Below are 23,315 nucleotides of genomic sequence, written 5' to 3' on the forward strand. Positions count from 1 at the left end.
TGTCTGTATTTGGGGTTTGAGAGAAGCCCCCATCTGTAATACCTCCCTCATGATTTTGCACTGGACAGGGGTGGAGGTCCCAGTCTATTGCCTTATGGCAGTAGCAATGTCTTAATTTTGTCTGGGCTTGTACTGGGGTCATGCACTTCTAAATCTAGGCTCTGAGGACTCCTAACTCATCATTATCACTTCTGTGAAGGGCAAATGGCCACCATCAACAACAGGCACTATGCATCTACTCCAGCCTGACAGTTCCATATCTCTGTTACACTTCTCTATGGATATGCAAAAAAAAAAAAAAAAAAAAAGATTACTATTTCCTTTTCCAATCGGATGAAAACGGCTTACTAATTTAATTAGTACTTTTCCCTTTTCCCCAAGAGTCATCTAAAAGATACATAAAACTTGAATTTGCAAAAATAACAAGTTTTCTGGTCTCTGTATGGAAGCTGAGAGTAAGATTTTAGGGTTTATTTTACAGTTTTAAATACAAATTTTGTGAACTCTGATACAAACTCATGTGAATGAGTATCTGTTGCTCCTCCAGAAAGAAAATAGAAGAAAGATGTGGGATACTTACAGAGTTTCTGTTGGGAGAGTCAGAGCCACTGCCAGAACTTCCCTTTTTGGTTTTCTGGGCTAAAGAAGTCCCAAAGCGGAGAGTTTCATACACGGGGTCAACCTTATTTCCACAGGCTGCAACAGAAGGAGCAAAACATGCATCAATCAATACCTTGAGGGTATTTCTGGTCATTTCCTGCATAACTTGGAGCAACACCTGCCTCTACCAACATGTACATATGCTTAGACACAAGTTGGGACACTATCTTGATAAAAAGTGAGTGTGGAACTTAGTGGAATTGCTATCAATTTTCTGTTGCCTCTCTACTCCCATAAAGATCATCCTCTTCTCATACTGGCTCTTGAATTCTTGGCCATCACCTTGTCTCTCTTCATCTGTCATTCTCCTTCCCTAATCATCACTGGTGCTGCCTGTGTGGAGGTAGGAAGACAAAGTACCAGGAAGTTCTAATTCATGTTTGTCTACAAGTGAGTTCTTGGATTGCTCTCAACAGCGGGTCTCCCTCATAGCTAGCCACAAAAATCATCTCCCATGAAAGAGAAATGGATGTCTTCAAAGGGCACATGCAAATTCAGTCCAAACTCTCTTCTATATCTTGCATTCTTAGACCTCAACCTCTCTCACAAGGCAGTGGGCATGTAGAATACGGTACCTTTGTAGCACTATGTAGAAGGAGAGAAGTTTTATCCAAAATCTGAGAAAATACAAGAGATTTTGGATTTTTATTAGAGCAAAGCACACCTTATCTTTTAGCCAGAGTTTATTCAAAATGTTTCTATTCTGATAAAAATGATGGGTGTTTTTTAGAAAGAGAAACTTAGATGAAATCCTTGTAATTAATTTTTTTTTAACTGCTGACAGTAACAATGCAAATGTTATCAGACAAGTAGTTTTAAACTGCCTGCCTAGTTTTAGCTTTCATTTTTTGTACTTCCAGCTTTGCCTGGTTAGAGTATCGGTGGGTAAAAATATTTACGAGAATAAACTTAACTTCTCCATTTCAAAATGTTTATTTTCAGAAGTTTGGTATTACAGTGAGGAAAAAGTGGTCTCTCAAGTACTTAGAAAATGTGTAGACATGATAAATAAGGAAAAATATGAGGAAAGTAAAAAGTGTGGATGAAAAAGGACAGGAACCTAGCAGCATCCCTCAAAAGCCAGACCAGTGATTTGAATGCCCCCTGCTGTTTCGATGTCCCTGTCTTTTATCGGTTTCTTCCCAGCTCTGACCTTCATCTCAATATTCCAGTGTTTCTCCACTTCCAAGTTCCTACCTTGATCTCAGGTAGTTGTTATTATAAACAGTGTAATTGCTAAGAGGTATGTGTACAGGGTTTTGAGTGAAAGATACAATAGACACACCCTCTCCTCTTCCAGCTTTGTATCTTTGAAGGGGTCCTTTCCTGAGATGGAAGAAGGGCATCCAGTCACCGAAAGGAGCTGGAAGGCTGCTGACCAAGGTTGGAGTCTGCTGCTGCTGTTGCAGAGCACTGCCAAAAGAATACTGAATGGAAAAGCAATCAAAACCTACCAATAGGCATCACTTCTTTGATGCAGCCAAACTGTTCATGAATGAGTAGTGGTGAGCTGTAGTACCGTCGAAATCCCTTCGGCTGGAGGGAGATAAAACAAAACCAAATGAAGTGCATTGCATGCCTTGATTGATGAAGTAGAAATAGCCTCAGCTCTTTGGTTAATGGTGGAACATTGTGGTGAGGCTGGAAATTTGCCTCATGTTGTTCAGTCACTGTGAGGTTTAGAGATCAGAGATTTATTTGATTTTTCTCCTAGAAAAAACACAATTACCCATATTTATCTGGGAGGAGGGGCTAATTTTCAGCTCCCCTTTTTCTTTTGTCTTACACAAAAGCAGCCCTCATTAATTACAGCAGAAGTGCTGAATCATTAGAGGTTCTGGGAAACTTCCCTCTCCCTATCTTCTTATATAACGTGAATTTCATTGTGTTGTATTAGACATGTGATTATCCTTCCCCACCCTAACTCCAAATCCTCATGTTCCCACACAAGCACTTGTGAAACCCAAGGAATTTAAAACCTTTCTATAGGTTTTTCTAAGGTTTACTGCTGTGTGACTGCAGCTTCCACTGCTTTATTTTTTTTCTGTCTTCTAAGGTCAAAAAACTCTCCAAGCTGTTACCAGATATCCCCACAGTGTCCACTTGTAGAGAAATGCACTGTAACGACTCAAGCTATACCATTAAAGAATACCAAAATATGGCAAATAATAGTGGCCCATACCACTCTAAAAAACATATATCAATTCAGGCAAATGCTCAGTACTCAAAATGAATGCCTTTGTGGCATTGGAGCTGCACAAATGGTCTCTCTGATTTCTAATGTCTGCAGGCTGTGAGAACTTCTAGTCATGATGAGAAGCAGGGAAGATTCACAGAGATATGTGTATTTTCCATATCCTCATTCCAGTGTACGTCGAAACCTGATAGACAACTAGTTCTTTAGGTAAGGATCTGCAGAAAAGACTAAAAAAGAATGAGATGACTGATAAACTTGGAGTCTTAGAGGAATAAATTCCAGATTCTTCGGCCTTGGTTTACCCCCAAGCTAGATTGAGACAGAGTATGAGCATGAGCTCACAAAACTTCTGACTTTGCTGACAACTTCCTGATGTAAATTTGGTCTCTACTCTTCTGTTTTTGTAAACTGGTAACCACAAGAGCTGAGGCTGGAATCAAGAAATGCATGAATCGATTAACACGATGTAATATTTGCCTTGTCCAGGGCTTGTCATTCAGCTCTTCACAGACCAACTGTTTATACCAGAATGCCTCACACTAGAATTATGATTATGGTTTAGATACCTAAAGACTTGCCTCAGGGATATAAACAACAGTAGCTTTCAGTGAACACTCTTGGAGAGAAAAGATCTTTCCAGTGAAAGGTGAGGTTTGTAGCCATTTTGAAGTCAATGCCTGCGTTTTTCCATCACTTAACATAGTGAAACTCTTTGGTTTTAGCTCATAGTTGTCTCAAGTGCCTTCAAGTTGCAACAAATCTGAGAACATCTGCAACATGAATATATGTATTCAGTTTTCACATTCTAGCTGGTATTTTTCCAAGTTCCTTTTCCAAAAGTAACCAAAAAGAACCATATTCCCATAACAGTCAACACGGTGGGTTAGAATTGTCTCAGATACAATGTGCTGCCATTACCAGTCATGAGATTTTACTGCTCAGAAGGCAACCCAGGCACTAATGTGCTGTGTCCATACAGAGGCAGGCTCCTCCCAGCCCCTCCTGCTGAGAGATTACTTCAAACTCTGTAGTGTCTTACTGTGAAATATCCTTTGGTTTTCTTTTTAAGGGGAATTATGTTTTTTTATTCAAGCTCTAACAGTGGAGAAAACAATAAAACATAATTTGAAGGATTTTCGATTTGTTAAACTCCACTGAAATATTATGATTAATTTATAGCATTCTTTGAGAGGTTTGCAGCAAGCACAGTTGAAATCAAGGTAATTAAATCTGTTAGCTAGCTAAATTTGTATTCTGTAACTGTATTTTCACATCCGTAAAGCAGACCAGATTTGTGCTTTGGTTTTGTTTGTGTTCTTGTGCAGCAGCAATTGCCCAAATTCACAACAGGGCACCACCTGTCCTCACTTTTCCTGCCTCAGTAGAGTGATCTGGTGTGGGTTCTGTTAACGTGGCAGCTAAAGGCACACGTGGAGTTCAGGCACACAAAGGAAATGGCTCCAGCACAAGCTGCCCTGAGCTGCTCACTTACCAGCTTGCCCATGCAACGCTGCTGTCCGATACTGTCTGCACACTTGTGGTGGATGCTCATCTTACAAGCCTTACAGCGCAGTCCGTGCTTAGCGTTCATCCCTGGGAAATGCACGGGAATGATTGAATTAGACAAAATCAATAGTTTCCATCCATTTAAGCAAGTGACCTGAAAGAACTGATGAGGACAGTTGCAGTAGAGCAAATATTGACAGCATTCTTTGCCTTACCTAGTTTTTAAAATGCACATTTGTACACGCATTTTCTTTACAGCCTCTCCATTTTAGCCATTTGTCCCCCAGGCTCTTTCCCAGGCTGTTGGTGCCTTTAGATACGTATTAGATTATGATCTGCTCTATGATAATCTGACCAACAGTGTCTCTGCCTCATGAACACCAAGCAAAACCCCTTTGTCCTTTTGAAAGATCTTGGCATGGCTGTGCATGGCTGAGGGAGCCACTGAAGGAGCACCCAGGCTCTGGGGAGCCAAGCCATCAGTGGAGGCCCAGGTTGTGTGGGTGAGAGGTAGCTCCAGGGGTATGTGAGAGGGTTAAGCCAGCTCCCTTGCCATTGCCCACCCACAGGCTAACACATTCCTGTTTATGTGGTTTCTTTTTCCTGTGTGGTTACACTGGATTAGTGTGCTGTGAGGATTTTTTCAGTTCTAGTTTCTTCTCAATTACACATGCTCAAAACAATACTGACAATTGCTCCCAGGGACTGCTTCTCTCACCATCCTCTGCTCAGAGGGTGCAGGAAGGGCTCCTTGCATGTCCCTGAATGGGGCAGTGAGGGTGCCATGAGTTTGACTGTGCTCTCTTTCCTTGCCTGTGGAAGAGTTATTTGTCACAGGTAGGGGAGCTACAGGAGAAATTTTGCTTTACAGATGCGGATTTCTTCCACTTGGCCTACAGAAGTTCTGCATTATCTTCAGTATGGACCTACTTCTAAATGACAGACCCAAGACTGCTTGCTTGCAGGCAGGAACAGTCACTTTTATTCATACAGCCAGTGATGCTGCAGTAGCTCTTAAATCCCTACAGGACTGTGTAAACAGAACAAGTAAACAACAGATCTGTTCATTAGTATCTAATGTGAGAGTGAGTATGAAACAAGGTAGTAAAAAACCCCAAAAAACTCTCGACATTTTAACCAGCCCTCATTAGTCAGACATGACAGGAATATTAGTCAGAAGGATCCTGCATCTGAAAGTACTCATGTAGCTCATTGGTTATTTGAGTAGTCAACACCACGTACATGCTGCCAGTTTCATTCAGTGAATGCTACCTTCAAAGACAAAGAAACACTTCAGGGAAGGTTTCATCATGTTGGTGCCGAAACCCAAGCCTTAGGTTCCACTTTCAGAGGAAGGGGTGTCTGAAGTGGCCACTTTCAATCCAGATAAGGCAGGCTGAGGTAGCCACGGGTGGTTTCAGTGAACCAGGCTCAGCTGTTTCACTTGTGTGCTTCCTGTAGGATAGGGAACTGAGATCCTCCCCACCTTCTTATAGAGACTGCTGGAGAGATAGGGACTGAATGGGGTTGAGTGTGGGGTGTGCCCTAGGGACTTCCATAGACTGGGGTCAGTGCCTGCTCCCCACTTGTTGCACCTTTCAGCCACCTCTCAGTGTGTGCAGACATCCTTTCTAGCCTCTTTTCTGGGGTCTTTTTTCCTAGCTTTCTTAGAAGAACACATGCCTGTTTGTTGGGTTTCTTTTTCCTGCATGGTTGCACTTGGATTAGTGTGCTGTGAGGATTTTTTCAGTTACAGTTTCTTTTCAATTACACATGCCCAAACCAATATTGACTTCTGCGGCTTTGTGCTTTTGTTACTGATGATGAAATGATGAATCACCCTTCCTGGTGATCAACAATTGGCACTAAGAAAAGTAGTTCCCTCACAGTTTTTCATTATAATTATAGGGCAGAATGAAAAAAAGGAAAATGACATCACAGTTGGCCCAGTGCTTACACTGGGTCTAATTCTCCTCTCATGATGGTCTGTAGTAGCATAACTCTTACTTGCTGTACAAAATGACTTCTAAAATTTAGCTGTGAAAAGGCAGACAGTCTCACAGTCTTTCCTGCTGGCTATGTTATGCTCTTCCAGCTATTTTAGTGTTAACTTTACAAGGTGCATATTGGTCCTTACATGTAATAACCATGTGATCACAGAATACACACATTTGTCAAAACAATTGTGTGTCCAAATGATGAGCAAAATGAATGTGAAGCATTTGTGCTGCTTTCAAAAATCAGACCCCAACTTCTTCAGAATAATCTGTGGTCATGTGAAAATGAGTAAGAGAATTACAAATGAACCACACTGTATTTCCATTGCTGAATGCCATATTTTTTATGAGTAGCTAAGTAGTGGCTTCAAAGAGAAGAAAAGTATTTCAGTCACACACTTGAGTCTACAAGAAGTTTTTGTAAATCAAATTGAAATCCCTGTAACTACCAAAAGCTCCAATATTCAATCCATTTTCACTTATAACTACTTGGTTTATGATGGGACTAGCTTGGAAAAAAATTTCCTTGTGTCTCCCTGCCTCTCACTGAGGAATAACTAAGGAGCTCGGAGAAGAAGCATTTATGCTGTGTTTACACTTAACCACCATATCTCAAGCTCTGAAAATGGCATTTCTACAAGACACATCTTTTTTTTCCACAGAATAATTTTTTCTTCCATTTCTTATCCCTATTACACTAAATAAAACCACCTCGGAGAACCATGGCTAAGCCAGTGTCGAGACTGGTGCATGCCAGGAATCAGACAAATACATACTGGCAGTGTATCTGACCCAAAAGTTCCTCAGATTCAGAACTGAGGCACAATCACAGCTCACATCACGATGAAGAGATCACGTTCAGTACAGGTGCAAATGAGACCAGGGCTTGACTCATGGAACCAATTTCTGGCCTCCCATTTAGGCAGATGTCTGAATGGGGCTGGTTTTGGGAGACATCTGGGTAGTTTGAAATAGGAGAAAAGCAGACAGAACATGGATCTTGCAAGGAAGTTATTTAAAGCTGAGTGCATATAGTGAGGGTTCTACAGTCATGTACCAGTATAAGAGAATTATTTCATTATGCGTAAAGTAGTGGCACAGGATATAGCAATGTATTGAAACATTATTTTCCAATAAACTCCCCCAGAGAGCATAAGAAAGTTAGGAATTATGTCTGAAACATACATTAAATAATAGAAAATAAGTGGCATTAATGACTCATAAAGATAAAAAAAAAGGCACTGACAAAGATAGTAATAATAATAGCAATAGCTACAACAACACAATAGGGCAGACTATTTGAGGATAATTTCACTTCACTGCCATAGGGTACCAAGCCTTGTTTGAAGTTGAAAGCCTTTCTGTGGCGTGCTTATTCCCACTGGGTTAATCTTCCTGTGTATTGAAGCATGGGGCAGGGGAAGGGTAAGGAGAGAGTTCATATTTAAACTGACTGTCTGGACTGTCTGGAAGGTGCAGTGTTCCAATTAGTGAAGTCTCAGACACTAACACAGTCTCCTCAGGGACTTCTGCTGAACACACACTGATGACCTGCAAGCCTGACCATCAGTCTCTAGGTTGCTTCCTGTCTCCCTAAATAGCTGATGGCTTGATTGCAGAATACTGTTTATTCCCACCAGCAGATACTGCCCTATGCCAACCTTAAAGCAAAGCTGGAAGCTACTGATACTCACATACTGTACTCACTGCTATGTCTTAGCCCACCTGGAATAATTTCCGTCAGTGGTGGATCAGAAATACAGGAACTAAAGGCTTAACAATTGAGCTCCACTTGGAGTAACCTAACTACTGGTTACTGGTGTCTGGTTTTCATTCAAAGGGGGAATAGACTAACATCTTTGATGGACTTTTTGCTATTACCTTCAAAAAGTAATCCCTCCTACCCTCTTTTCCAAAGACCCTGACTAAGGTTGCTTAAGCCAGTTGTTAAATACTGAGCAGGACAGAACAAAGTTCTGCTCAGTCACTTTTTGGTTGCTGTCTGGGGATGTGATTTTCACTATTTTAATTCAAGGCACAATACCTTCATTCACCAAACAGGGCAGACAGTGTTTGGTGAATGGGCAGTTCTATCCAACATTTCTTTTTTACTTTCCTCAATCAATGTGTGTCTTTAAGCAACATCTCTTGAGTACCACATTAGCCTTACTCTAAATACAAAGTAATTAATGGCCTCATGAGCTTTCTTTTTGGGCTCACGGTCTTGTCTCTTGCCAAAAGTTGTATGAGATGGTTCTCCTTTGAGGGACTAAGGGGTAAAACTGTCAGAGGTTGCACTAATACTATTTTGGCCCACATGCCAATGTTTAAGTTGTAAAAGTTGCAAACTCTAAAAGTGAGGGTTTAGAATGGAAAGTACTAGATATGTTTAGCTGACTTATAGTGTCCATGAACACTAAACATGTCCTGTTCAGTGAATGAAGTAGTGTTAATGTAGTCATGAAATTCACATAGGGAAAAAACCACACAGATGTTTGAACAAAGGTCCTCTGTGTCCTAATCATTAATGTATTATTTATCTCCCAGTCTGTAGAGGCTGATATTTCTTTCTCAAACAAAAAAAGCCAAAACTGACGAAATAGTATTTCACTGGGGAAAAAAAAAAAAGAAAAAAAAAAAAAAAAGAAAAAAAAAAAAAGAGGAAATTTCATGTCAGAATACAGAATACCCAAGTAGCTCTTAAATAAACTTACAAATGAGGTTCTGCCCAGTCATTTTCTTCAGATATCAGCTAATGTATCCAGGCACCTAGGTCTGGAATGATGCATTGTTTTGAGAAGCAGGTCATGTTTAATAACACCTTGCCAGAAATACTCTATGACTGGGTCAGCTCCCATTTGAATATCTAAACCAGTGGCTAGGTTTTCCAGAAGAGTCATGGAAAATTGAATCTTAAACTGTTCTGATAATATGACCTTAAATACCACTAAAAGGACACACTGCATCACTTTTTGTAAATCTAAGTCTTTTTCGGAGGAAGCCTAAATGGAAACAGAACACCTCAATATAGGTGAATGGAAATATTTGAAGGCAGAGAAAGGCAGAGGGAACAGGGCAAAATTTGATTCCAACTCTTTATGTCTGTGTTTCCTACAAAAGCAATTTAGTAACTACTGTGCATTTCAGGAAAGTCACATTTTCCTAAGGAATGCAAATGAGAATCTGCTTGTCACACGCATGCAAAGGGAACCTGTATCATCCTCTTGGCCAGCACAGCTATGGTCCCAGCACTGTTGGCTGATGCTTTTTGGCTGTTGTTTCAAGTCTCAACATAAGATTAATAGCTGGAGAGGGAGAACAAGCCCTACAGCCTGGAGAAATTTCAAAGAAAACTGCAAATGTTGGTAACAACATGATGTTATACTGGCTGTATAAACATAACTATATTAGGCACTTACGCCAAAGTGGGGAAAAAACAAAAAGGAGAGGACAAAAAGGTTCAAGTCTATAAAAGAGAGAAAGAGGAAGGGAAAGAGACACAGAGAGACTGTCACCTCCAGCTAATCCAGCTGTGACCACTATTTTTTATCATTCCACCTGAGAGGAACATACCAGTCAGAAATTGTTTTAATTTAAAACTTTCAAAACCAAATACATTTAAAACTACATAATTTCCATAAAACTTCAACTTCTGCTGTGGGAGGCTGATAAAAATAACGAGTGTCTTGCCCCTTTCTCCCTAAATGCATTTACAGTTGTCACCAGAAACCTGCATCCATGCCAAAATTTATGGGAAATGGAGAATTTTAAGCAAGCTGGGCCAGTCTTGTAGAAGTGAAGGGTTTAGGATGTGACCTTAAAAAGAGGAAATCCCCAAAATGGGACTGGTGCCTCTGCAGTTATCTCTGAGCCTTTGTGCAGTCTCCTCTCATGCCCCCTTCTTAGCTTTTAAGTAACGGGTTTTGCATAAAAGCTCTGATGCTGAAAGTGATGACTATTTTAAAAAATTCCTTTGTAGCTGCTTCCTGCCCCTGTGGCTGGCTGCTGCTGGACAAGCGCTCCTCCTTCCCCTGCTCTATCTCAATCAAGAGCTGTGAGAAGATCAGAAAATGGTATTTTCTACATGAGACATCCAGATCTTTCAAGTAAAAATCTTGAGCCTAATTCATCCAAACCACTAGGTTTGTAAGAATGAGCTGGGAAGTCCTTTTCTCACCCTTCCTTGGCCTCCAGCCTCCCCAAGTGTCTCCTGCCACCTTGGGAACTACCCTCTGTCCTAACGCCTGGCACCCTTCTGATTTTTTTTTTTTTAACTGATGCTGTCTCATCACTTGCCCCAGCTGACATTTTGGAGAGTACAGAGGTGCAGATCCTCAGCTGGTCATCAGGTGAGCTATAGATCAAGGCCTAAACACGGATTTCCCCAGCCACCCTAGAGGGCCGAACACTGGAAGTCATTGCTGCCTGATGCCTGATGGAGAATTCAAATTGATGGACACAGAGTTACTCTTTAGTAATTTTTTCTTTATTTTAGTATTTAATATTTTCTTTATTAAGGTTTGGGTTGGGTTGTTTTTTACAGTTAAATCTGCTAGCTCAAAATGTACAGAGTTTTGGGTGTGTTAAATCAATAATTTCTTGGGATGGGCTATACTGTACAGGGACATCCAACAACATGTTGGAGCTAGAGGAGGAACATCTGAACTTGGGACCAAGCTGCCAGGTCTTGACCTGATGCCTTGACTGCCTGAAGTGTCCTTTTCCCTTGAGTCCACCTTGTGTCACTCCAAACGAAACGGGGTGTGGAGAGAAGCTGGAATTTGTGTATTTACGTTCCATAGAGTAGGACTTGACTTGATATCCAAACGTGGTACCTATTCTGTCAAATGAATAAATTTTAGATTATATGTCACTGAGAGGTGTGGGTCCATTTGAGTGCCTACCCCAGTTTCTCCATAACAATATCCAATGTTTAAATAGCAAGAAAAGTTGCCTTGCATGTAGGCAGGCTACAAAACAGTGCATAAAATTAGAACTGACTTCCTAGTGACATAGTTTTCTTTAGAAATGACATGCTGAGAAAAAAATGAGGCAGTAATGGGCAGGTTTTTCTGCAAGACTGTTATAGAGATGAAAAATATCCCTGCTAAAATAAAGTCTTTTAAAAATTTGGCCACAAGAATTTTTTTCAAAATGCACTTTTCACATATTCAGCAGCTTTGCTATAAAAGTCTATCCCTGAAAGGAAATATCCACCTCCGCACTTCTTAAAATATCATGTCAGGTTTTTGATCGTCTAAATGTTAATTAGGATGCTGGAATGCCATGGTAAATAAACTAACAGCTATTATTGAAAGACAAAGTCCCAGTGCTCTAAACACGCTAAATCATGTCTAACATTCTTTGTTCTGAACAAACTGGCACTGATATATCAACAACTACTTTTCTAGATAATTTTCAAGATTGATGAGCCTGTGCTTATAGGTCTTTGCACTGGGCTGCTTTGCTGAGAAGGAAAATAGTTCAGGGAAGATAGGCATAGACTTGCCTATGGGAGGTGATGGTGCCAGAGCTGAACAGGACAAGGGAACATGGAGAAATTAGGCTTTATGCGTTATCTCAAATGAGGACAAGCACAGATGAATGGCTGATCTTCGTCTCCGCACTAGTAGTAAACATAGCATCTTAAGTAACTCTTCTTGAGGTGAATGAAGATGATGAAAGTCAGATTTCAAACAAGATCTCGGTTTTGACAGGCTCAGGTTATCTGCACCTGTGTTCTTACATGTGTTGAAATGAACAGTTGCCCAGTTGCAGCCTTTTTTCCCTGTGTTTTGAAATGCTTTGAAAAATCAGTTGAAATTCGTAGGGCCGCTCACATGTACCAAAACATTTATCTTCCAAAGGCCTTGCACCATTACAGAGGAGTTGGAAAACAGAAACCAGAAATCTGAACAAAAACTATGATGTGAAATGAAGACCAGGACTTTGAGCTTGCTGAAAATGTGGGAAAAGAATTACAGAACAAAAGAACAGTCTGTCCTCAGCAAAGGGATTTAATGTCCTCTCTGCTCTGCTAATGGATTTTCAACATAGCCTGTTGCTTATGTGGTTCCATTGTCATCAGTGGGCTTGAAATGAGAGACTGCTATTTGCCAGAAGATCAGGAAAATCAATTAGAACTATAAAATGTTTAGTTAAAAAGCTCAAAAAGCCCCATGGTATATATATAGCCAGTTGTTCACTGGCCTTCTGCTGTTTTAGACTTACTGAGGGTTTTGGCTCTTTCCTCCTGCAGTAAAACCACTCCCTCACCAGCGCAGCCTCCCAGTGTTGTTGCAGGTCTGTGTTAGCACAAACTGACTGGCAGTGCCTGCAGTGATGGGGCAAAATGCTGAAGGGTGACTTACCAGGACCACAGTTCCTCTTCCTCCCTCTTTTTTTCCATTTTACAGTAGCTAGTGATGGACATGGGAAGGGGAACAACAGAAGATACCTACATGTGGCTACAATCTAGTGCTTGGTCAGGATTTGGCCACATGCACAGATTTCTGTTCCAAACCCATTTCTTCCCTTGGATCACACATAGCTAAGGAGGACCTCATCAGAAGCTACAGGTGTAATTGACAGCACGATTTGCTTGGACTAGAGGGAGTTCACCATAAGTAACTGAGTAGTTACACCAGTTTGGTGGGATCAGTTTTCAGGGAAGTTGTTTCTACAGTTAGCCACAGTGTGCTTCTACCTTTCATAATTTTACAACCACATTTTATAGCAAAATGTGTTTCAGTTTCTTTTCCATGTGGGAAATATGGAATCACAGAATAACAGAATCAATTAGTTTGAGAAAGACCTCTGAGATCATCAAGTCCAACCTATGACCTAACACCATCCTGTCAACCAGACCATGACACTGAGTGCCACATCCAGGCTTTCCTTAAGCACTTCCAGGGACAGTGGCTCCACCACTTCCCTGGGCAGCCCCTTCCAATATCTAATAATGTTTTCTGTTAATTCTTCCCAATTTCCAACCAATGGAAAAACATTCAAGTGAAACCTTTCATACCAAGTGCCGGGTGGGGTGGGGGGTTGGGGGGGGGGGTTGTGTGGGGGTGTGTGTGTGGAGGAAATTAATAATTTTTCCCAGAAATAGTTACTGATTTCAGTGAAATGACACAGGTTGGGCAGTAAAAACACTTCATTAACTACTGTCATCTGCTCAAAGAGGCAGTCTCAGCCTTCACTGTTATGGTCTGAAAGAATTCATTACTTGACACATAGCAGTGCTGGCCTAAAGCACACCTACAGGTACACTTCCACGTGGCATCAATTACTAATTAAATGTGTAAGAAAAACTTCTGTCAAATGATTGTACAGAAGTTTATGTAGCTCAGCAAAGCAAAAATAACATTACCTACCCAAGGGTCAATCTGGGGTGTGAAAAAACCAGGGACATTAAGCTGGAGCTTCACTTTACATCTAAGTATTTACATCATTAAATCAAAACCACCAAAAAACCTCTTTTTAAGATTTTGTCTATCAACAGAAATAATTCAGTGCTTCACCTATAAACTGTCCAAGGCTAGACAGTATTTGCATTACCTAAATTCACCCTGGATTCCCGTAGGAACAAGCCAAACCAACAGAAGCCATACATTTTCTCATCTACAAATGTGGTTTGCACCAGCATGGATACATGGTTTGTTGTCCAAAAACCTTAATTAACATCAACCACAATTGTGCTACCACTATCAGGAGTAAGGAAACCCATAGGAGTAGCAAAAGTCTCGGCAGCTATATCAGTGTGTTGCACAGAGCATACAAAGCTATAACATATACCAAAAGTCCAGCAAAAAGCAGATCAATGTGCCAGAAGGTACTGGCACACAGCTAAATGTCAATACAGATATTAAGATTTAGGAGCTGTCATAGGTAAAGAACTGCTGAAATTGTGAACAGGAGCAGGCAGCAGGTAACTGCTCTGTAAGTGTGTGGGTGAATGTATGAAACTGAACCCCTGAAACTGAACCCCTGAACTCTCAGGCAGGAGGCTGCTACTTGCAAGCTGCAACCACTGTTGGCTGCTGGAAATGCTGATGATACGTAGACTAAAAAAAGTGGTGTATCCCAAATCCTTCAGTTAATAAAGAGACAGGAGACCAGAGCACTAGTTAAAAGGCTGATCATGTGCTGTTCTTATGCACATATATTATTTAGACTGGGGGAACTGGGAACCTGGTTTCCAGAAAGAAGATTTGGTCCCAAGAGATGAATTCCTGAAAGGAAGAAGTGGTCTCAGAAAGCAGAAGGGGGCCAAAGAAGAAAGTGAAGATCCTGGCCTGGGGAGGCATCTGGGAAATGCAGGAAGATCCTGAAGATGATGGACATCAATGTTGTACATCAGTGATGGACATCAATGCCAGGGGATGCCCAGGGACTGTGCCTGAGATGGGCAGCTGCAAGCAGCATCACAGCAGGAACAAACATGACTTTCTGTCCAATGCCACTAGTAGTAGTGACGCCCCCTGCAGGGAAGGGGAAACTTAGGGAATGAAAGGGTGGTGGGGAGGGAGCGAGTTAGTGTGAGAAAAAATAAGTAGGGTAAAGCCTGTAATGTCATTGTTTCTTCAATAAAACCTGGTACCCAGATGCTCCCCACATTGGAATTTATTACAGTGTAATAAACACTGCAAGACAGACAACATCTCACCTTGCTGCTGTAAACAGATGTGTAGGTAAACACAGATCACTCCCTGCATATTATAAAGGAAACTACAATGAAATCATAATTTTTAACTGCATGTCGTTTTTAACAGACCATGTCTTCAGAATTAGAAGTCAAGCCATATGTTTGCAGCATCCTTCAGTGTACAAGATAAACCTATGTCAAAGAGGAAAACAGCTCTGGGTTGTGTATACCTGGAAAACTAAAATTTTGGCAGTTCAGAGAAGAAGCATTGGTGAAGCTGCAGTTACTTGCATTCCTATTACCAAAGCAGCAAAACATGCGATGCTCCATGTGAGCCACAAGGATCACTGCTCTCTGAGACATCCTTCTATATTAAGGACAGCAACAAGCAAATGTGGGTAGGCATTTTACTCTACATGATGGCAGTGCTCTATTTCTTGCAAAAGCATTTCTGTTAAGTGCCTCATTTTAAGACTTCTGCAACTCATAGTAAGGTAAAGCTTCTAATAATTTTGCTTCTACATAATGCTTTTGTCAGCTATTCAGCATTATAATTATCCACATAACAGTGACACTCTGATAGACAAGGACTCTAAAGAGAAAAATAATGTTCTTACAAGAAGGTCAGCTCTAAAGAAGATGCACTTAATTTGCTTATCTGTAAACACCTGATGTCCCATGTGAGCTCTGAAAAAGTAAATAGCAGGACATAAAAACCCCACTTGCATTCTGCTTCATTACTTGGCCTTTAAAAAACCTTGAGCTTTCCATTATGTTATTCACTAGAGTTGATACCAGGAGCAATGGTACCAGGAGCCTACTCACTACTGAGTAGGGTGTTAGGTGTTTTTTTAATGTACTTTTTGGTTAAAAACCACCATGGCTAACATCACATTAAAATACTAATTGTAGATGTTCTAGAAATGTTTATTGTTTTCCATCTAATTAAACAGCAAATGTTGGTCAACATTTTTTAAAGTCTCTTTTGACTGAGGATTAACTGCAGTTTCATATTAATAGCAATTTCCCCCAAATTAAAGTGAGCTTGAAAATTATCTAGTAACAAATGTGAAGCATGTTTGATGCTGTTCAAGGACAAATTAGAATTTAAAATATATTTCCACCCTCTTTTCTCAGCTAAGCAGTTCTTGATTATCCAATTTACTGATAACATTTTTGCCTCATCTCAGAGGAGGAAGCCCTCCCAGAGGATAAAGAAACTAAATATTTGCTTTTCAATATTTGCTTAAAAGTGTGTTTAACTCTTTGTTAACAAAGCGAAATAATAATTTAATGCAGGGATAATGTGTAGCCCCCTGTAGCTTCTCTACAAATGTGGGGCTGTGTGAATTGACACTTTTTGTCATGTTTATCAAAAATAGGAGTAGAAGTAGATGGCGTACACCTGTACTGCGCATACCATATGTGTTTCTACATCTTTACATCTGTTTATTACCATTTTATTTATTTTAACAGACAAACCAGCCACTGTTTGGAAATTTTGGAGAGTCCAGATGACCATGTTTTTGTTTGCCCTAAACCTTAGTACAGCAGGTCAGAGATTACTTAAGCAATTCTCACTCACATTGACTCTGAAAAGAGTAAGAAGAAGATTTACGTGCCCAGAGCTATTCATTGTCATATACTGAAATGAAGTCTCCTAAATACAGGAGTAAATTTAGTGTAGGGAATGAGGAGGTAGAGACAGGGATTGTGGATCATTTGGTAATATATGGGATGGCACCTGGTACCAGTTATTGAAAAGGTTATACAATGGCACTTTTTCAATGAATCAGGCTGACTGGGATTGGAAGTGACATCTGGAGATCATCCTAGTGCAATTCCCTGCTGAATCAGGTTCTCCTAGAGCAGGTTGCACAGGATAATGGCCAGATGAATGCCTGTTGCCCCTTGTCCTCTCCCTGGGCACCACTGAGCCTGGCTTCATCCTCTTGAACACCCCCCTTCAGGTATGTATAGACATTGATGAGATCCCCTCTTAGCTGCCTTTACTCCTGGCTGAACAGACACATCTCCCTTAACCTGTCCTCTAAGAGAGGTGCTCCAGGTCCCCAGTCATCTTTGTAGCCCTCCAGCAGACCTGCTCCAGGAGCTCCATGTATCTCTTGCCCAAGGAGCCCAGAACTGGACACAGCATATGTGGCCTCACCAGGCCTGAGTGGAGGGGCAGGATCACCTCTCTTGTGCTGTTGGCAATGTTCTTCCTGATGCACCTCAGGATACCATTGGCCTTCCGTGCCACAAGGGCACTGCTGGATCGTGGACAGCTTGTTTTCCGCTGGGACCCACAGATCCTTCTCAGCAGAACTGCTTTCCAGCAGGTCAGCTCCCAGCCTGTGCTGGTGTCTGGGATTATTCCTCCGCAGGTGCAGGACCCTGCATTTGCCTTTGCTCAATTTCTGGAGCTTCCCCTCCATACAACTCTCCAGGTTGTCCAGGTCTCACTAGGTGGCAGCACAGGACCCTGGGGTATTGGCCACTCCTCATGGTTGTGTAATGCCAGTGAACTTGCTGAGGATGCATCAGCCTCTTCATCCAGGTCATTGATGAATGAGTTGCACAAGATTGGACGTGGTACCAGCCCCTGGGGAACACCACTAGCAATGAGTGTCCAACTAGACTCTCTGTCTCTGCCATTCAACCAGTTCTCAATCCACATCAATGTCCACTCATCTAACACTTCCTGAGTTTGCCTATGAGGATGTTAGGGGAGACAATGTCAAAAGTCTTGCTGAAGTCAAGGTAGTCAACATCCACCACTCTCCCCTCATCTACCCAGCCAGTCATGCCATCATAGAAGGCAGTCAGATTGGTCAGGCATAATTTCATGGATTTTCCTCACAATCAAAACAAAAGGAGTCTGCTTTTGAAAGCCTCTTTCCATGGGAAAAGTCTTAATAAAAAACACCATTCACACACAAATTGATATAGTAGTAGCAGTAGTTTGTCATCTGAAGAGTAGATGTGGGAAGGCTCAGCTGTGACTACACAAGTCCTGCTCCAGGAGTATGTCCTCCTCACTGGAAGATCTTTACCCTTCCCTACAGGGGACAACTCCCATACTGATGAAGCTCTTCCCTCAAGATCATCTGTGTTGGGAGACACTAGAGAGACTGGGAAGAGTGGAGGGCAGGACTGAATAAATAACATTATTTTTTCCTTCATCCTGCAAGATAAATAAAAATGCCCTTTTTTGGTTTTGGTTCTTCCAAGATCTCTGTCCAAAGAATCTTCCAAACCCCCATACCCTTGGGAAAGCAGTCAGAGTCACGCTTCCAAGAGTACTTCTACTTTGTCTAGCTGCCAAGAAGTGGTGATCCGTCTGTGACTGTTTACTGCACCTTTGTCTACCTGGATAATGCTGGATATAGGCAGGTTTGGACCAAACCAGAATGCCTACTTAATGAAGTGAGGCAGCAAGCTTAAAAAAATTCAAGCATATTTTTTAGGAGTGAGCTGATCAGACTGGAGGCAGAAAGCACTGTGTCATAGTTCCTGTGAAATTTTTCTATATTTAATAAACATCCACATAAATTACAGTTATATAAACACTTCCTCTAACCATGGAGTTTTTCCAGTACTTATTAGTCGCAGTTACTGATAGTCTAAGAGAAGAAATTCAAATGCAGGATCTAATACAAAAGGGGAACCATGGCTTCAATCCAGACCTCTTTCTTTCCTTTATTCCTGCATTTGAAAACCTTGCCAATTTATCAGCTTTGAGCCTAACTTTCTGGAGGATGTTTCAATACAGCTTTGGGGATAAAAGTGGTTGAAAGTTCTAGCAGCCACAACTGCACAGAGAAATAAAGAAATACAGGCTGCTTTTAAAAGATGAAGTGAGAAAGAATTATTCATGGTACTTTTTTGGCTGTCTGAAACTTCAGAATGACTGGCTAAACCGGAACAGACAGTGATAGGAGTGAGTCAATACTGAAGGGATAACAAAATTTCACTGCTTAAGCACTATTGATTAATAGACTGAAAGGAAATTATGCTACAGCTATATTTTGGTTTTATCTTTTTTACTAGCTTATTTGTTTTCCACAGGTTTCTCTAAGTGGAATTTGGTTAGTTCCCTGAGAAGGGAGGTACTGAGTTATTTACCTCCAGAGCTGCAAAGGTCCAGAGAATCTGCATCCAAACCAGAAACCTGGTTGCCCTGAGAACATCTATACATGCATATATCTCAGGTACCTAAGCCAGGGGTGGCACGATCCAGAAGGACCTGGTTTTGACTATTACTGGACATTGCAGACCACAGTTTTTTCTGGTCTTTCTGCAAGTTTGTTCCAGGCAAACATGCTCTGACATGTATGCCAAAACACCAGGTGTCTGGTTAAAATTCTGTACCATAGTTAAGGTTAATAATGGAGTGAAACAGCTAAGTACACTTTAGAAACACAAAGAAACGTGATGTTATAAATGAGCATCTATTTCTTTAAAACACAGCTTTAAAAGATTGACTTTAAAGCAATATATTCTTAAAAGCAAGGTGCCTTACTTTTTGCTGCATTACTTATATTTGACCAAGATGGGAATATATTAATTACATGTAATATTCTTGGAATATGTGGAAAATAACATTTTTTCTATGTGAATCAGCACAGGAAATGAGCTAGAAATGAGTAAAACGTTGAGAAGTCTACAGATGGAGGTTTTTCTTAAAAAATACACAATGTTTTTCAACTATAGAGTACTGACATCATGTTTTCTTCAACAGTGAAGTGTCACAGAGATGATTGATGACACACCAGAGACTGAAGAAGAGCAAGAACTTGCTTCTGATCAGCATAGTTTAAGACTGTAATCTGATGCAACATTAATTTAACAGTATCTATCTTTGCTGGTGCCAGGCAATTTTCCTCCCCTAACTTGCCATTGCCAAAGCTTACCACATTCTTGCTAAACACAGAAAGTGGTAGATAACATGAAGCAAACTCAGAGGTATTGTGATTTGGTTTTCTTTTCACTGTGTTGTGAAATAAAACCCCCATAAATCCAGTGCCTCCTAAATGATGATCTAGTAATACATTCCACAAGACACTTTGATTATCAAAATTTTCCCTTGCTGGGGTTAGATATTAAAATAGTAATAAATACTACTACTAAACCCAGTAAATTAATGGTTTTCTAAGAGACATACTGTGAGAGGATGTTCAAGGGTGGATATGTTTAGGAAAATATGTAGCCCTCCATGGAGCTGAAACCTCAGTCCTAAACTAACTGATGCTAGGCACTCACGGCAGCAAAACAGTGAGTGGGAGAGAGGAGTACAGAGTCTGCTCCAACACACTATTGATTTGGTCTGAAATTATGTGAATTATTACTGTTGAATTCATTATTAGAACTGATGATTTTATTGGAGTATTAGATGCTGTAAAATGGATTCTGCATGCACTCTTCAAAGCTCCCTCAAATAGGAAATTTCCTCCATTATTTCATTTGTCAGAAAATTACTGCTTCTGTATCAAATTTTTCTTCTGTTTACTGAGGTGGAACTTGAGTTCCAGTCTAGTACAGTTAGTAGGGACACTCCGACTCCTGCCTCTAAAGTGAGGTATGAAGCACACTATTAATACTCTTTTTTCTTTTTTGAAATCAAATCAATAAACAGATTTTCTTTTGAATATGTTGCATTGCACTCTGGGATGCATGAAAAACATTTGAAAGAGTAAATTTACTACTGATTATACTGCATCTCAAAGGCAATATTTGGCTCACAGTGTCCAGGAATCAAAGATGGTGCATGTATTTTTTTGTAGTAAGATAATGTTTCAAGTTCTTTCATTTGGCTGGGAAAAGAGCAGCACAAGGAACCTGCTGCCTGTGCTCCAAGTGTCCTGTTCACTCTGAAGCTACAGAGAGATTCTGTCACATGAGTGAGACTGAAGCAGTTGGTGCACATTCATGCTGTGCACTGTTCATTACACTGCTGCGTACCAAACAGAGCTGCTTAGTTCATAGATCAGAGAGCCATTTAAGGTGAACCTGGAATCATTCTTGGTGGCAAAATTGAAACCATCTAAAGTCAAGACACAATTTTCCTGGACTCTTTCCTCCAGTCTTCAAAACATGTATCTGTCTTTGCCTTTATTCTCATCAATGAGGAATTTAAAGTCATAGACTCATTGTTCTTAAATGTTACTGCCTGTGAAAAATAAAAATGGAGAGAACAAATAGACTCCATGTTTCAAGCATAAATTCAGAATCCCTGAACAGAAGTGAGGTTTTTTCAGTCTGTCTTTGGGAGCAGGCTTGACAGGGTTTTCTGAAAGCTGCCTGTTTTGTTTCACTATTCCTATAACCACAGTTGCACAACTTATATGGATTAATTGAACAGCAAACAGTAATATCTAAATCTACCATGCTGCTTAAAATACAATACAGCAAAACTACACATGACTGCAGTAAGGATCAAAGAGAGAAGATTGCAGGAATAGAGAAGACATTTGTCTATGAAAATCAGGGCATCTATACTCTAAGGCATTACAAGGTAAAACTCTCAACATCTTCTCTGCCTTACCTCCAAGCACAGATGAGCTGGAGGAGGTCAGAGCAATTCACCTGACTCAAGACTGCTACCAGACAAAATAGGTCACATTAGTTTCTGCAGCAATTATAAAAGGCTTCTTTAGCTATCGAAGTGGAAAATACAGAAGAGAAAAGTGAAGCTCTCAGCAGAGAGAACAGAAAAAAATTCAGAAAGCATGGGGGGGTTAAAGCTGATGTTTTGAAGCTTAGGGCTGTGCTTCAGGACTTTCCTATTCCAGGCGGACACAGATTGCCCAGCAAAGGAGAAGGGCATGGATGTTTATGAACTGGATTTACTCTCTGCAAAGTTTTCTGCCAGCAATAATCCGTCATGAGCAGCAGTATTTTGAAACAGTACTGCTGAGTCATGCAGATTTGTGATGATATTAATCTCTATACAACTTCACAAGAAGATGCCAGAAATTCAAAGAACTTATATTTGCAGGATATATTTGTGAAAATAAGCTTTGATAGAACATCCATCCACATTACTGAAGGAGACTAATTCTGGGCCTTTTCCCATATATAAACTAACTGCTCTTCCAGACTTCCTGTCAATCTTTCGACTGTGAACTTCCCTGATACTGATACTTTACTGCTTCTGTCTTTCATTTATTTTACCACTTCAAGTAGAAAAAAAACCTTAAAAGACTGGAAAATTACATGAAAAATTTGGGATTAAAATTCCTCAGTTTCTTTGGATTCAGTACAGCTGTGGTGCAGTGAGAATATAAATTAATTTATGGAAGCAAGATTGTCTTGCATGAGATTTAATGTTCTGTAGACAGCTGCCTTTTCCAAAGAACACAAATTCCTCACCCATGTGTGGAACACCGAGCACCCTCATCTGAAAAATCTTGAGCAGTCTGTTCAGCATCTTTCAAGAACTTACCATACTGTTACCTAAAAGGCAATGACTTCCATGCCAAAGGACATAAGTTTCTTACAGTAAACTACAGAAATTACTGGCAATATTTTAAAAAGACCTGTACTACTTCTACATGAAGCTAAATCAGTGTTTAACTCCTTGTCCTGCCTAAAAGCTTGGAAATCGTGTCACTCACTTTCACATTGGTAAACTGCCATTGAATTTATTCCTGCTCTACTGTGCTGGGACAAGTAGATGGTAAGTAAGCAAGAAGACCAAATCACGTGCACAGCACTATCCATGAGGATGTGAGTGTCTAGCATCAGATTTCTGAATAGCAACTCCTGCAGCTTCCCACTGTGGTGGCCATGCACGTTCTACACCTCCAGGCACTTGCACTTCTCTCTTGACATCTCCTTGCACAGCCCCATAGGTTATCTGCATGAAGGCTGGCTTTTTAGATCTTCACACTGCACTGAAAATTACCTTACAAGAGGGGCTCAGCATGAAGTTTTTTCTGCACACTAGAGACAACAACAAAATTAGCTCCTCTGTGTCTGTCAGTCAGTCAGTCCCTGGCAGGAACTTACATACTCATGGACAGTTTCAGAGAGCAGAGAGGCCTGTCTTTCAAGGGTATAAAGTTAGTATGAGGTTTTGTGCAGAGCAGGGATCAGGTAGAAGAATCCCAAGAAAGTCTGCAGTGTAAATTCAGCTGTTATATTTGGGTTTTGACCCGGTGTCCCAAAATATTCACCCTAGACAGCCAACAACGCACACACACACACACACTCTCAGATAAGAGCCTACCACCCCGAAGATGCTACTTCTTGCCCCTTAGGTCATACGTGGGACAGCTTAGGAAGGTAGGCATGGACACCA

The 23,315-nt window shown here is 40.7% G+C and overlaps 1 protein-coding gene across 2 annotated transcripts in view; it reads right to left on the bottom strand.

The window, feature by feature from the left end:
• Window positions 1-23,315, bottom strand: part of STAC (SH3 and cysteine rich domain) — a 71,284-nt gene that overhangs the window by 23,801 nt on the left and 24,168 nt on the right. For both annotated transcript variants that reach the window (XM_069007655.1, XM_069007656.1), the window contains exons 3-5: window positions 4,350-4,450; window positions 2,115-2,196; window positions 581-696 (exon numbers count right to left, since the gene is read on the bottom strand). In XM_069007655.1, the coding sequence (XP_068863756.1) occupies window positions 581-696; window positions 2,115-2,196; window positions 4,350-4,450 (299 nt within the window). The remainder of the gene's footprint in view (window positions 1-580; window positions 697-2,114; window positions 2,197-4,349; window positions 4,451-23,315) is intronic.

The sequence above is a fragment of the Aphelocoma coerulescens genome, chromosome 2, assembly GCF_041296385.1.
Source record: "Aphelocoma coerulescens isolate FSJ_1873_10779 chromosome 2, UR_Acoe_1.0, whole genome shotgun sequence".
Classification (NCBI taxonomy): Eukaryota; Metazoa; Chordata; class Aves; order Passeriformes; family Corvidae; genus Aphelocoma; species Aphelocoma coerulescens.